Here is a 14,194-nt window from a genome sequence, read left to right as displayed (position 1 = left end):
TCACTCAATTAGAAAATGTAAGTTTAAAAGAATCCCATTTCAGCAGTGAGAAAACCATTAAATAATCAGGAATATCTGGAATGCCTTAAACGACTACTTACATATAAGAATTCTCAGTAGGGAAATGGGGTTTAAGTAGAGATGCTATGTCACAGTAACTTCATAGGAAAGCTAATCCCTGGTCATGTGTTTCACCATTAAAAGTTATATGTAGCTCATTTCAGAGTGCTAATCATTTTTTTTTCAGAGTGCTAATCACTGAGAAAGAATTCCAGCACCTAATTTCTTAGAGATTGAAAAATAAAATCATATATTAAAAGGACAAAAACTTACGACTGATATGATGATGATGATGATTGTGAGCTTGAGATTCTTCATACACATGGCTCGGGCAAGATTTCTGCTGGTTGTTTTGAAGGTGACAGACTAGAAAAAAAAAAGCATGAATTGTTTGATCCCTGGCATTGACTACATGATTGATTTGCAATAATACCTGCAAAACTTTTACTTTCATTAAATTCTGTTTCAATGTTTTTTACCCCTTCCCTCTCTTCACAGGTAGAGACTGGCCATTCATAATCACTAGTTCTGCAAAGCAGGACTCTGCCACATATATGGTAAGCAGTATGAGCCCACTGGAAAGGATTCCCTCCTTTTTCTTCTCCACCACAGCAATGCATGTGATGTTGAGCACTAGAAGTAGTTCTTCGTGATAGCAGAAAAGCCTTTTTGTCTTCATGCTTCCAATAAGAAAGCATGAGCTAGTTGGCTGCAAACACATTTGCCTATTCTGCCCAGTATAATCCTGGCATTGTGAACCATAAGAACCTGTTCAATTTCCATAGGAAGATATGTATTTACTTATATGAGGGCCCAAACCCAAAGAACTTCACTCCTTCAGTTATCCATTTTCTGTTGCAGCATCAATTTCTCAATATCTACTGAACCATTCCCACCAGGACACAAGCAGTTTAAAACAAACAAACAAACAAACAAAAATCCCTAATAGCCCAGCAATTCCACTCCTAGGTATATACCCAACAGAGATATATGCATAAGTTCATCTAAAGACATATACAAAAATGTTTCTAACTGCACTATTTGTCTAATCTCAAGACTGGAAACAACCCAAATACCTACTAAGTGTACTGTATCGTAAAGAATTTAACCTTGCCCAAAAAAGGATCTGACCTTTGCTCTCAGCTCCTGGGAGGTAACCTTTTCTTGCCTGGGGGCCATGGGCTAGCCAAATAGTAACGATGTGATTTAGTGCAGGGACTAGTCACTCAGAAAGCCCAACTATATGATTTAGGATAGGGGCTCTGGGTCTCTAGAGGAGCTAGAGACTGGAGACTGAGATTAAGCAAGTAGGCAATCAGTCAATCATGCTTATGTAATGAAACCACAATAAAAACTGAAAAATGAAATAACAAGGTCCTACTGTATAGCACAGGGAACTATGTTCAGTATCCTATAATAAGCCATAAAGGAAAAGAATGTGAAAAAGAATACATATATATATATATATGTATAACTAAATCACTTTACTGTACACCAGAAACTAATGTAACATTGTAAATCAACTATACTTCAATAAAAACAACAACAACAACAAAACTGAACAATGAAGCTTGGGCAAGCTTCCTTGTTGTACAATGCTCTGTGTATTTTGTGAAATAACATTCATATTTCATGGCAAGACAAGAAAAATTTAAACATAAAAATTTTTCTCTGCCCTTTGGCCTCCTCTCTCCCCACAATGTGCACTGTGTATCTGCATTATGCACTGACCAAACCTTCCCCATCGGCAAAAACTCCTGCTCAACCATAAAGACCAACATTCTCCCAGCACCAACAAGACAACTTAAAGATAACATTCCTTCTTAATCTTGTAAGGGGTCACAGTGACACTTAGCTCTGGATTCTGTAAGTGTCAGTAATATGTCATTTAATGTCCAGCCCTCTGTCTCAAAAGCCTTATAGAACTGTGACTTGACTTCTAACGGGCGGAACAGTTCTCTGAGCTTTCCGAGATGCTCTTCCCTGGTTATAGTTCTCAAATTTGGCTCAAATAAAATTTTCCATTTCTTTCTTAGATGGACTGATTAATTCTTTGTTGACAATGTCATCACACATCTATGCTGGGAGAGTAATGAGTCCATGGGGAGAGAACAACAGAAACTGTGGGTTTGTTACCTCCCCAACTCCACCCAATGTGCTGCTTCTTTTGGGTGAGCTTAATCTGTAACCTTTGCCTGTAAAAAACCATAACTATAATAGCTTTCATAGAGTTCTGTGAGTCCTTCTAGTGAGTTATCAAACCTGAGGATGGTTTGGGGAATGAACCAACTTGCAGCTGGTGTCAGAATTGAGGGAGGCTTGGGGACTGTGCCCTCTAAACTGTACACAGTTGGTGAACTTCTCAGTTGCCCAAACTCTTTTCAGTTACTCACAAACTAAGTCACAATAAAGACTCCAAGAAGGAGGAAGATAATATGAATAAGAAAAAGCAGTGAGCAATGAAACTAATAAACCTAAATACAGTTATGTGATTCAACAGGTTGGGGTGAAGATTTCTCCACAATCCTCAGGTCAGTATTTGAACACTGATATATCACCTGTTTAAAACCAGTTGAACTATAAAGAACAATTGTTACACCTTACCAAAGCTTCCCTTGGGGATGGGTGGGGGTGGGTGTAAGTAGAAAAGAACAAAAATATATAAAAACCCCTGTGAGAATGACAAGGGCAAGCTGACCAGCCTGATGGCCTCTCCACTCCATGTAGATGGTTTCACTAGCAGCTGATGATGCACTAAAAATGGGCAAAGGACTTGAATAATTTCTCCCAAGAAGATATACCAATTGTCAATAAACACATGGAAAGATGATCAACATCATTAGTCCTTAGGGAAATGAAAATCAAAACCACAATGACATACCACTTCATACCCACCAGGATGGCTATAAGAAAAATATGGAAAATAACAAGTGCTGGTGAAGATGTGGAAAAACTGGTATCCTTGCACATGTTGGGAATGTAAAATGGTGTGGCAGTTATGAAAAAATGTTTGGTAGTCCCTCAAAAAGCTAAACATAGGATTACCATATGACCCAGCAATTCCACTCCTAGGTAAATACCCAAAGGAACTAAAAGCAGGGACTTGAATGGATACTTGTATGCCAATGTTCATAGCAGCATTATTCACAAGTGCTCAAAGACGGAAATAACTCAGTGGTCCATCAACAGATGAATGGATAAATAAAATGTGGTATATCCATATAATGGAATATTATTCAGCCATAAAAAGAAATGAAGTCCTGACACATGCTACAACATGGATGAAACTTGAAAATATGATGCTAAGTGAAATAAGCCAGACACAAAAGGACAAATAATTGTAGGATTCCAATTACAGGTCTCTAGAATAGGCAAATTCATAGAGACAAAAAGTAGATAAGAGGTTACCAGGGCTGGGGGGAGTGGAAATGGGAACTTATTGGTTAACAGTTACAGAACCTGTTTGGCATAATGACAAAGTTTTGGACATAGATAGTGATGATGGCTGCACAACACTGTGAATGTAATTAATGTCACTGAATTATACACTAAAATGGTTAAAATGGCAAATTTATTATATGTATATATTTCACCACAATTAAAAATTATAATGTAATATGCCAAAACCCATTGAACTGTACACTTTAAATGGGTCAACTGTATGGTCTGTGATTTATTGATCAATAAATAAATAATAAGGCCGTTAGAAAAACCAAGAGGTGATAAAATGAAACAATTTTTAAAATATTTGAATAAACAAAATAAAAAAGAGGAACAAAGAGGACAGAGCAAATAAAAACCAAAGAGCAACATAGCTTACTTAAATTCAACTCTATCAATATTTATATTACATGTAAGTGGAATAAACATTTCAATTATAAATATACTTTATATATTAAGCAATGTAGAGGAAAGCATGCAAATGTTAAGGAGACAGATGAAAGACATAAAAAAGATCAAAATCAAACTTGTAGACGTGAAAAATATACAAAATGGGAGTAACAGATTACAAACTGCAGAATAAAAAGATAAGTAAACTTGAAGACACTGTAATAGAAACTATCCTAAATGAAACACAGAAAGAAAAAAGACTGAAAAAAACGAACAGAGCATCAGTGAGTTGTGGTACAACTTCAAGTGCTTTAATGTACACATAATTGGAGTCCTAGAAGGAAAGGACAGAAAAATATTTGAAGAAATAACAGCTGACTGTTTTCATAATTTGATAAAAACTACAAACCCACAGCTCAACAAACCCAGAGCTGAAGAAACATGAAGAAAACTATATCAAAGTATATTATAATCAAATTTCTTAAAACCAATGATAGAAAAATCTTATAAGAACCAAGAGAAAAAAAAGACACATTATATATGTAAAAACAACAGTGGAATTTTTGCCAGAAACAATATAAAAGACAGTGATGAGACATCTTTCAAATACTGAAAGAAAAAAAATAATACAGAATTCTATTCTGTGAAAATATCTTTAAAAAAAGGAAGTGAAATAAGGACTTTTCAGATATACAAATACTGAAAGAATTCATTACTAGCAGACCTACACTACAAGAAATGTTAAAAGACATCCTACAGGCAGAAAGAAAATGTCACCAGATAGAAATCTAGATCTACACAAAAGAATGAAGAGAGTTACGAGAAATATTAACTACATGGATAAATAGAAAGGATGTTTTTCTTATTATTTAAATCTCTTTTGAAGGTTGTATGTGTAAATAAAAGTATGACAAAAATAGCACCAAGGCCAGGTAAAAATTGGAGGTATACTATTATAAGGTTCTCATACTATTTGTGAAGTGGGATAATACCACTTGGAGGTAGACTATGATAAGTTAAAGACTTATACTATAAACCTTAAAGCAATCACAAAATAACAAAACAGAATAAAAATGGAATTTAAGACGTACTCATTAATGGAACAGAAGGCAGAAAAAGAGAGTGAAGGGAACAAAGAACAGATGGTAAAAAAAAAAGGAAACAAATAGTAAAACGGTAGATTTAAAACCTTCCCACAAAGAAAACTCCAGGCTGAGACTGCTTCACTGGTGAATCCTTCCAAACAGCAAAGGAGCAAATAATGTCAATATTACCTAAACTCTTTTGGAGGATAGAGAAGGAGAGGTAACACTTCCCAACCTGTTTGATGGGGCCAGTATATCCCTGATACCAAAGCCCAAAAAGAAAAATAAATTATAGACTAACATCCCTCATGAACACAGATACAAAATTCCTGAATAAATCAATAGCAAATCCAATAAGGTATTATATAAAAAGGATAATGTATCATGATCTTGCAGGAATGCAAGGTTAGTTTAACATTCAGAAATAAATATTAGTTTAGTAAGTTAGGTTCAGTCATATTAACTGATTAAAGGAGAAAAACCATATAATCTTCTCAATAAATAGAGAAAAAATATTTGATAAAATTCCTGAATAAGACTCTGAAATGAGGAATTGAAGGAAATTCTTTCACCTGATAAAGGGTACCTATTAAAAAATCTACAGCTAACAACATAATTGTGAAAATACTGAATTTTTCCCCATAAGATGTGCTTCATTCAAGAATGTCCAGTCACGACCTGTCTTCACTATTGTGTACAAGGTTCTAGCCAGTGCAATAATACAAGGAAAAGAAATAAAATGTAAGCACCTACAAAAAAGCTCGTAAAACTAATAAGTGAATTTTGCAAAGTTGAAGGATACAAACCAGGTCAATATACAAAAATCAATTTCATTTCTATATAATTAGCAATAAATATTGGAAAACAAAATTTAAAATTTACAATAGAATGCAAAAGCATGAAATTCTCAAAGGTATATTTCACAAAATATGTGCAAGACTTGTATACCAAAAACTAAAAAACACTGGTGAGAAAAATTAAAGAAATCCTATGCAAAAGCAGACATATGCCAGGTTTATGGATAGGAAGACTCAATGCTGTCAAGATTACCAATTCTCCTTAAATTGACCTATCAGTTAAATGCAATCACAATCAAAGATACAAATTTTTTTAAGGATGGAAAATAACAAGCTTATTCTGAAACACAAACGGAAATGCAAAGGACCTAAAATGGTGAAGACAGTCCTGGAGAAGAACATAGTGAAGGACTCAGGGAATTCTATAAAGCTACAGTTAGCAATACAGTGTGGTACTGGCATAAAGACAGACCAAGAGAACAATGGAACAAAACAGAGAATCCAGAATTAAAGCCCCACAGAGGAGAATGGATAAATAAATTGCGGTAGGTAGACTTATACAATGGAATATGTAGTACAAAACAATAAAAAATAATAAATTATTACTACATTCAACAACATGGATGAATCTCATAGGCATACTGGTGAGTGAAAGGGGACAGACGCAAATACATAACATACGTTTCCATTTTTCTATACATTTTAAGAACGGGAAAAACATTATCTAGGGTGATGTAAGTCAGAAAAATTACTTCTGTTGGGGATTACTAACTGGAAGGGGCTTGAGGCTGCCTTCTGAGGTGTTGATAGTGTTTTATATCTTGACCTAGGTGGTGGTTACATGGGTATAAACATATGTAAAAAAATAACTGAGCTGCACACTTATTAAAAGTAGCACACTTGCTGCACTTTATTGTATTTGTTATTCCTCCATAAAAAGAGGCAGCAGTTAATGAGTACCTTTTGTTAATCTGGGTGATGTAGTCAACAAAATTAAGAAAACTTTTTTTGGAAAGTGCAGACTATCCTAGTACTGGTCAAACACAGGCCACTCCAGCTAAATAGGGTCATCTTCAGGGACTAAGGATACCTAAGAGATAGACTGGAAGTACCAAAAAACTTCTCATCAGATCTACAATCAGACACCTGTTTTCTCTCTTTGTCCCCAAGCAACGGTTTACAAAGTGAGTCATTATAGAACCCTGGTGTCTTAACTTCCTGTATGGTGCCACCCTTCCTCCAATTTCCATGTACTTTGGTGAAAAAACTATTATCCTCCTAAGACCTACTGTTAATAGATGTCTCTGTAAAACTAACAATAACAATAAACCTTTAAATAGCTCTTGCTATGTATCAGACACTGTGTTAGGGACTTTGCATGCATTGTGTGCTTTAACCCTCAAAACACTATGAAAAAGATTCATCTTCATTTTACAGATGATGATGACTGAGGCATAGAGAGTTTACGTAACTTGCCTAAGGTCACACAACTAGTGAGTGACAGAGCTGGGATTCAATCCCAGGCAACCAGACTCTAGAGCTTGTGCTCTTAACCACTACAATCTACCTGTCAGTAAGAATGAACAAGATCACTCACTGATATCTGTTTCAAGGGGTAAATTTCTACTCTTCGTGTAAATTTGTAATTGTGTAGACCCAAATTGTAACTGATCTCTGCCCCCCTTCTATTCACTGTATATGTATCATCTTTCCTGAAAACTTTCATCCACCAGCCAGATGGAAAATGCGGAGACACACGTAATTGTAGCATAAGTAGGTTACAGGGACACATCCTTCCCTATCAATCTCTGCCTCTTGCTTAATACAAAAAAAGCTCAAGCTGTCATGGTAAGCAAGAAAGTGACTGAATTGTCTGATTTTTAGGATCCATAATGGGTCACAACTGGCCTGCACTTTTGTTTTGTGTTTTACAAATATACAGAGAACAGACTGGTATATGTAGCTAAGGTGCTAAATTATGTAGGCATCAATCCAAAGCTTTAAAAAAATTGTTTCTTTATATTGAGTATGTTTTCCAAATGAAAGCTTCCTTACTGGCTATTAATGGGTTGTGGCTTTTTTCTATGCCTCATTGTTATCCTCATGATCACACGTAGTCACATAATGGGGGTTAGAACGGAAAAAAAACCCCCACTGAAGTATTGAATTTAAGACATTTCCCTATTATATTAGCCATCAACCACAGTTTCTCTAGTTTACATCCTGGAAAAATATTACCATATCCCATACTTACCGAATCCACGAGATTTTCTGTTTTATCTATCAATAATTCCAATCTTTCGCCTCGCTGAGCTACCAGATCTGAAAATGTTGGAAAAACAAAAAATATCATGTTTATATTACAAATCTACTAATTTTGCTTTTAAGCCAAATCTGATTTTAATTATTGTTGGTATTCTTGACAACTCATATTTACTACGGAAGCACTTATATCTTTAAGTAATGAAAGACTTTAGTAAAGCTTATCAACTAAAGTAGGTGTTGTCAGTTTTTTTGTAAAGGGCCAGACACTAAATATTTTAGGCTTTGTGGACCAAATGGTCTCAATTGCAATTACTGAACTCTGTCAGACATAAACAATACATAAACGAATGGGCATGACTGTGTTCCAATGAAACTTTATTTAGAAAAAGAGGCCAGATTTGATCCAAGAGCTGTAGTTTGCAAACACCTGAATTAAGGGTATGATCTGAGAGTAAAAACAAAAAAAGAACCTTCAAAATAAATGAGAGTTGGACATTTCCAGAACTGCAGTGTGAGGAGCTCCACAGAGCCTCTCTCCAATAAAACCACCATAACTGGTAAAAATTATAAAAACAAACAAAAACAATTTAAAGTCTCTGAAAACTGTGAATGTCCTAAGGGCATACAGCAAATGGAGAAACATTTACACAAGAAAATCAATGAATTCTTAGTAAGAAAAGTGAGAGTCTATGGCATTTGAGATCTACATGATCTACTCCATGCTTCAGTTCAGTGAGATGGAAGCTCTACTCCTGGCAAATAAAGCCTGGGAGCACTATTTCCCCTCAGGTCCCATTCAAAACCTATGCTTTCCCTCCAGGAGGGGCAACTCATCAGCATTTCTCCTCCTACCTCACCCCATCCCCAGGTCCATAAGGCAGAAGCTCTATTCCAGCATGGTGTGACCGGTAGGTGTGAGGCTTCCTCCATCTACGTAGCCCCCATGCACAGGGCAGAAGCTCTACCACAGGTGGCAGGCCAAGAATAGTGAGCTCTGAGTGCCCCTGCCCTGACGTAACTCATAGAGTAGAGGTTCCACACTGGGAGAGGCAAGCCAAGAAAACCAGGGTTACCCAGCACTCCACTTGTAGGGCAAGGGTGTCACTCCAAGAGAAGCAGTCCACTGTCCCTATCCATAGCTCCAGAACAGTGGTTCATAGATTGTTCCCAGGGGGAAAGGCAGGACTTAAGAACAGAGAGCTTTCCTAAGAGAATAGACTCTATTTGGAACAGAGTATGGGGAAGTTCAAGCCTAAGGGTGCTGTTAAAAACAATGGAGACTTGGGAGATAAGCAGTTACAGTGAAGCTGGGAGCTTCATGAGAATAACAAGCTAAACCATGTGACAGCTAGAAGTTTAACAGAGAGTACCTGGGGGAAGAGTCAGCTAAGAAGAACCCTCCTGAGGTCAGAACAAATACCTAAGACTGGCCTCAAACACAAGGGAACCCAAATCGAATTAGATCACTGGAGGACTTTATGTATGGGAAACTGTCAGAAAAATAAAAATGGAGCAATTAGCCTGCAATCAGTGGAGGCTAACAGCTGGGTGAGGTACCACAGAGGCAGGCTTAATAGGGAGATTAGGAAAAGAAACAAGAGAGCTGTGTCATTCCAGGGTGACTGTGTGCATGCCCAAGGCTGTTCCCTCTGAGAGGTGACATTAGAGGCCGCACACTGTGGGAGAAATAGACTTCAAAGAAAAAGTGCAGCCAAGTCACTAAACAAATAAACCAGCAAACAATACACCCTAGGAGTTGGGAATCAGTACCCAGAGTTGCTACATTACCAAAAATGTCCAATTTTCAAAAAAAGTTATGATATGAAAAGAAACAGGAAAGTGTGATCCATACACAGGAAAAAGAGCAGAAATTAGAAACTTACTTGGGGGAGGGGGAGCTCAGCTGTTTCACTCAACAATAAAATGAAATTAGAAATCAATAACAAGGAAAACTTATGGGATGAAGTAAAAGCAGTGAATAGAAGGAAATTTATAGCAGCAAACACCTACATTACAGAGAAGAAAAATGTTATAGACTGAATTGAGTCCCCACAAATTCATATATTGAAGCCCTAACCCCTAATGTGATAGTATTTGGAGATGGGGTCTTTGAGAGATCATTAGATTTAGATGAGGCCATGAAGGCTTATGATGGGATTAGTGGCCTTATAAGAAGAGACACCAGAGAGCTTGCTCCCTGTCTTACTTCCAGCCATGTGAGGACACAGTGATAAGGCATCATCTGCAAGCTGGGAAGAGAGTTCCCATCAGAGCCCAACCATGCAGGCACCCTGATCTTAGAATTCCGCCTCCAGAACTGTGAGAAAATCAATTTCTGTTGTTTAAACCACCCAGTCTATAGTAATTTTTTATAGTACTCTAAGTTGACTAAGACAAAAGATCCCAAATTAATAACCTATCGTTCTATCTTAACGAACTGGAAAAAGAAGAGCAAACTAAATCCAAAGCTAACAGAGGGAAGTAGATAATAAACATTAGAGCAGAAAAAATATATAGATCATAAAAGAAAAATAGAGAAAATCAATGAAACCAAAAGTAGGTTTGAAAAGATCAACAAAATTGACAAATATTTGCATAAACAGACAAAAAAAGAGAATACTCAAATTACTAAAATAATAACTATCAAATTCATAGAAATGAAAGGGATCCTAAGAGAATACTATGAACAAGAGTATGTCAACATATTAGATAAAAGAAATGGATAAATTCCTAGAAAGACACCAACCACCAAAACAGACTCAAGAAGAAACAGAATATCTGAATAGAGCTACAACAAATAAAGAGATTGAATCAGTAATTTTTAAACTTTGCAGAAAGAAAAGCACAAGCGCAGATGGCTTCAAGGGTGAATTCTACCAAACATTTCAAGAGAATTAATACCAATTTTTCACAAATTCTTTTAAAAATAGAAGAGGGAACACTTGCAACTTATCCTATAAGGTCAGTATTACTCTGATATCAAAACCAGATAAAGATATCACAAGAAAATAATAGATCAATATCTCTTATGAATAAAGACATAAGAAGTCCTCAGTAAAGTACTGGCAAAATGAATCCAGCAATATATAAAAAGGATTATACACCATGATGAAGTGGCATTTGTTTCAGAAATGCAAGGTTGATTTAGTATTCAAAAATCAATTATTGTAATGTTTTAATAAAATAAATAAAGGGCAAAAAACAATATGATCATTTCAATAGATACAAAAAAGGACTTGACAAAAACCAACACCTTTACATGATAACTCAGCAAACAAGAAATAGAAGGGAACTTCCTGAACCTGACAAATAGCACCTATGAAAGAACCACAGCTAAAATCATACGTAACTGTGAAAATCTTCCTAAGATCAGGAATAAGACAAGGATGTCCACTCTTGCTACTTTTATTCAACACTGTACCGGAGGTTCTAGCCAGGGCAATTAGGCAGGAGAAAGAAATGAAAGTTATCCAGATTGGAAAGGAAGAATTAAAACTCTACTTTCAGATGGTATGATCCTATATACATAAAATCATAAGGAACTATTAAATGAGTTCAACAAGATTGTACAAGATCAAAATACAAAAACCGACTGTATTTCTATACATGAGCAATGAAAAATCCAAGAACAAAAGAGAAAAATTCCATTTACAATAGCATAGAAAAATGGGAACAAGGCAAGAAAGATGTTGGAAGAGAGATACTATTAAAAAGAAATTATTCTGGCACTTGTCAAAAATGGTAAGAAAGACTTTATTCAAGACTATTGCAATAGGGGTCAAGATTATAGGGGAGAATAGGGGAGAGAGACTGAGCTCAACTCTGAATATAACAAGTACAAGTGATGTCAGCATCATAGTGGCATAAGATATTCCTTTTTGTCCCCCCTTTTAAACAACTAGTTAGGCATCCATCCATGAACAAAAGTCCCTCTGTTAGAGTTCTGGGATCCAGATATGCCAAGGGACCTGGGAGGAGTCTCATCCACCTGTGCATCAGTAATAGGCAGAAAGACCATTGTATGAGCTGTGGAATCAGCAGGACCGGTGAACTTGCCCCAATCCCTTTTGGCCATGGTTGGGTTGGGGAAAACCTGAAGAGTACTGACTTGAGCAGGCACCCAAGGACAAAAGAGAATTTGTAGAACTCCAGCCTTGCTGAGGGGAGATTCCAGCATGCTACTGGAGCAAAACAAATTTGAGGCTGGGACCTCCATGACTGGGGGAAGGGGGAAGGGGGAAGGGGGAAGGGGGAAGGGAAGAAATCAGGAAAGAAGCAGGTAAGAATATCAATATTAAAGGGCTATAGTTCCTGATGACTCTGTTCAGGACTTCAGTGGAAAGTCCATCCGTGAGCTTCTGGGAAACCCTCACCCGATGATCCCCTCACCAGTCCCACAGTCACCCTCAATACCTAGAGTGCAAGACTCACACCTCCCCCCCGCTCTCCGGCCAGCTCCTTATATGTGCTCCTGAGTTCAGTGGCAAGAGCAAGCTCCAATAAAAGTAGTGCTCTCAAAATATCTGACCAGGGTCTATGTGAAAGGGAGAAACCATAAAATTGAACTGTAGTGCTACCTTCTGAAAAACAAAAGAGAGGTTTCTAGCAGACATTCTGGTGAGCTGTAAGACCAGACAAGATATAAAAGCTTAATAATTATGCCACAAGAGGGAGCAAGAAGCATGGAGCAGGTATATCCACGCAAGGTCAGAGAAAACCCCAGATATAACAGGACGTATGAACAGTATTTCCCACCTGAAGGCAATTAGCAAAGCTTTGAGGAGGTGTCTGCTACTTCATATGTGAAAGCAGTGACACAAAACTCCAAGGAACATGAAGAATCAAGGAAACATGATATCACCAAAAGGTAATAATCATTCACCAATAACCAAAATCAAAGACATGAAATTTTAGGATCTAGATGATAAAGAATTCAAAATAGCAGTTTTGAGGAAACCAAAAGAGCAGCAAGAGAACACAGAAAGAGAATTCAATGAAATCAGGAAAACAGTACATGAACAAAATCTGAAATTTAACAAAGAGATAGAAATCATGGAAAACAAACAAACAGAAATTCTGGAGCTGAAGAATTCAATGAGTAAAATGAAAAATGCAATAGAGAGCATCTATCTCAGAGTAGACTGAGTGGAAGATAGACTAAATGAGCTAAAGGATAGGAAATCTGAAATCAGAGGATAACAAAGAAAAAATAATGAAAATGAGTGATTTAGAAAGCCTATGTGATCTATAGGACTCCATCAAACATACAAATATTATAATAACTGGGGTTCCAGAAGGAAAAGAGAGGGATAAAAGGCAGAAAAGTTATTAAAGATATAATAGCTGAGAACTTCCCAAACTCAAGGAAAGACTGGGACATCCAAATTCATGATGCTAATCACCCTATTATCTCAATGCAAAAAGACCTTCTTAAGATAAATTATGATGAAACTGTCAAAAATCAAAGATAAAGAGAAATTCCTAAAAGCAGCCAGAGGAAAAAGATTGTGACCTGCAAAAGAACCCCCATTAGGTTATCAGCAGTTTTCTCAGCAGAAACCCTACATGCCAGGAGAGAGTGGAATGACACATTCAAAATGTTGAAAGAAAAAAACTGTCAGCCAAGAATACTCTATATGGAAAAGTTATCCTTCTGATATGAAGGAGAAATAAAGATGTTCCCAGACAAACATAAGCTGAGGGATCTCATCACCACCAGACCCGCAATGCAAGAAATGCTGAATGGAAAAGATGCTTATTAGTGAAATGAAAACATATGAAAGTATATAATACACTGGTAAAGGTAAGTATGCAGATTTAGAACACTCTAATTCTGTAATAGGATGGTGTCTTAAACACAACTATAGTATAAAGGTTAAAGCAAAAGAGTAGTAAAAATAACTACAGCTACTGGAGAGGAGTCACGATGGTGGAATAGGAGGACGTGGAATTTGTCGCTCCTCACAAATACATCAAGAATACATCTACAAATGGAACAATTCTCATACAGCACCTGCTGAACATTAGCAGAGGACTTCAGACAACCTAAAAGGACAAGAAAAATCCCCTCAAAACCAGGCAGGACGAAAGAAAGAAGAAAAAAAGAAAAGAGGAATCAAAACAGGGACCAGCAATCTGGCGGGAAGCTGAAGGTGA

At 36.7% G+C, this 14,194-nt stretch overlaps 1 protein-coding gene across 7 annotated transcripts in view; it reads right to left on the bottom strand.

Annotated features, from left to right (window-relative positions):
* Positions 1–14,194, bottom strand: part of VAMP7 (vesicle associated membrane protein 7) — a 105,779-nt gene that overhangs the window by 45,133 nt on the left and 46,452 nt on the right. For 5 of the 7 annotated variants that reach the window (XR_014259067.1, XM_082447880.1, XM_082447881.1 and 2 more), the window contains exons 6-7: positions 8,028–8,095; positions 334–426 (exon numbers count right to left, since the gene is read on the bottom strand). Coding sequence is in view for 6 of the 7 variants with exons in the window: in XM_082447880.1 (XP_082304006.1) it covers positions 334–426; positions 8,028–8,095 (161 nt within the window). In the remaining variant the exon portion in view is untranslated. The remainder of the gene's footprint in view (positions 1–333; positions 427–8,027; positions 8,096–14,194) is intronic. The other 2 variants (XM_082447883.1, XM_082447878.1) reach the window with 1 other exon arrangement.

The sequence above is a fragment of the Balaenoptera physalus genome, assembly GCF_965194825.1.
Source record: "Balaenoptera physalus genome assembly, chromosome: X".
NCBI classification, from domain to species: domain Eukaryota; kingdom Metazoa; phylum Chordata; class Mammalia; order Artiodactyla; family Balaenopteridae; genus Balaenoptera; species Balaenoptera physalus.
This window is presented reverse-complemented; position numbering and strand designations above follow the sequence as displayed.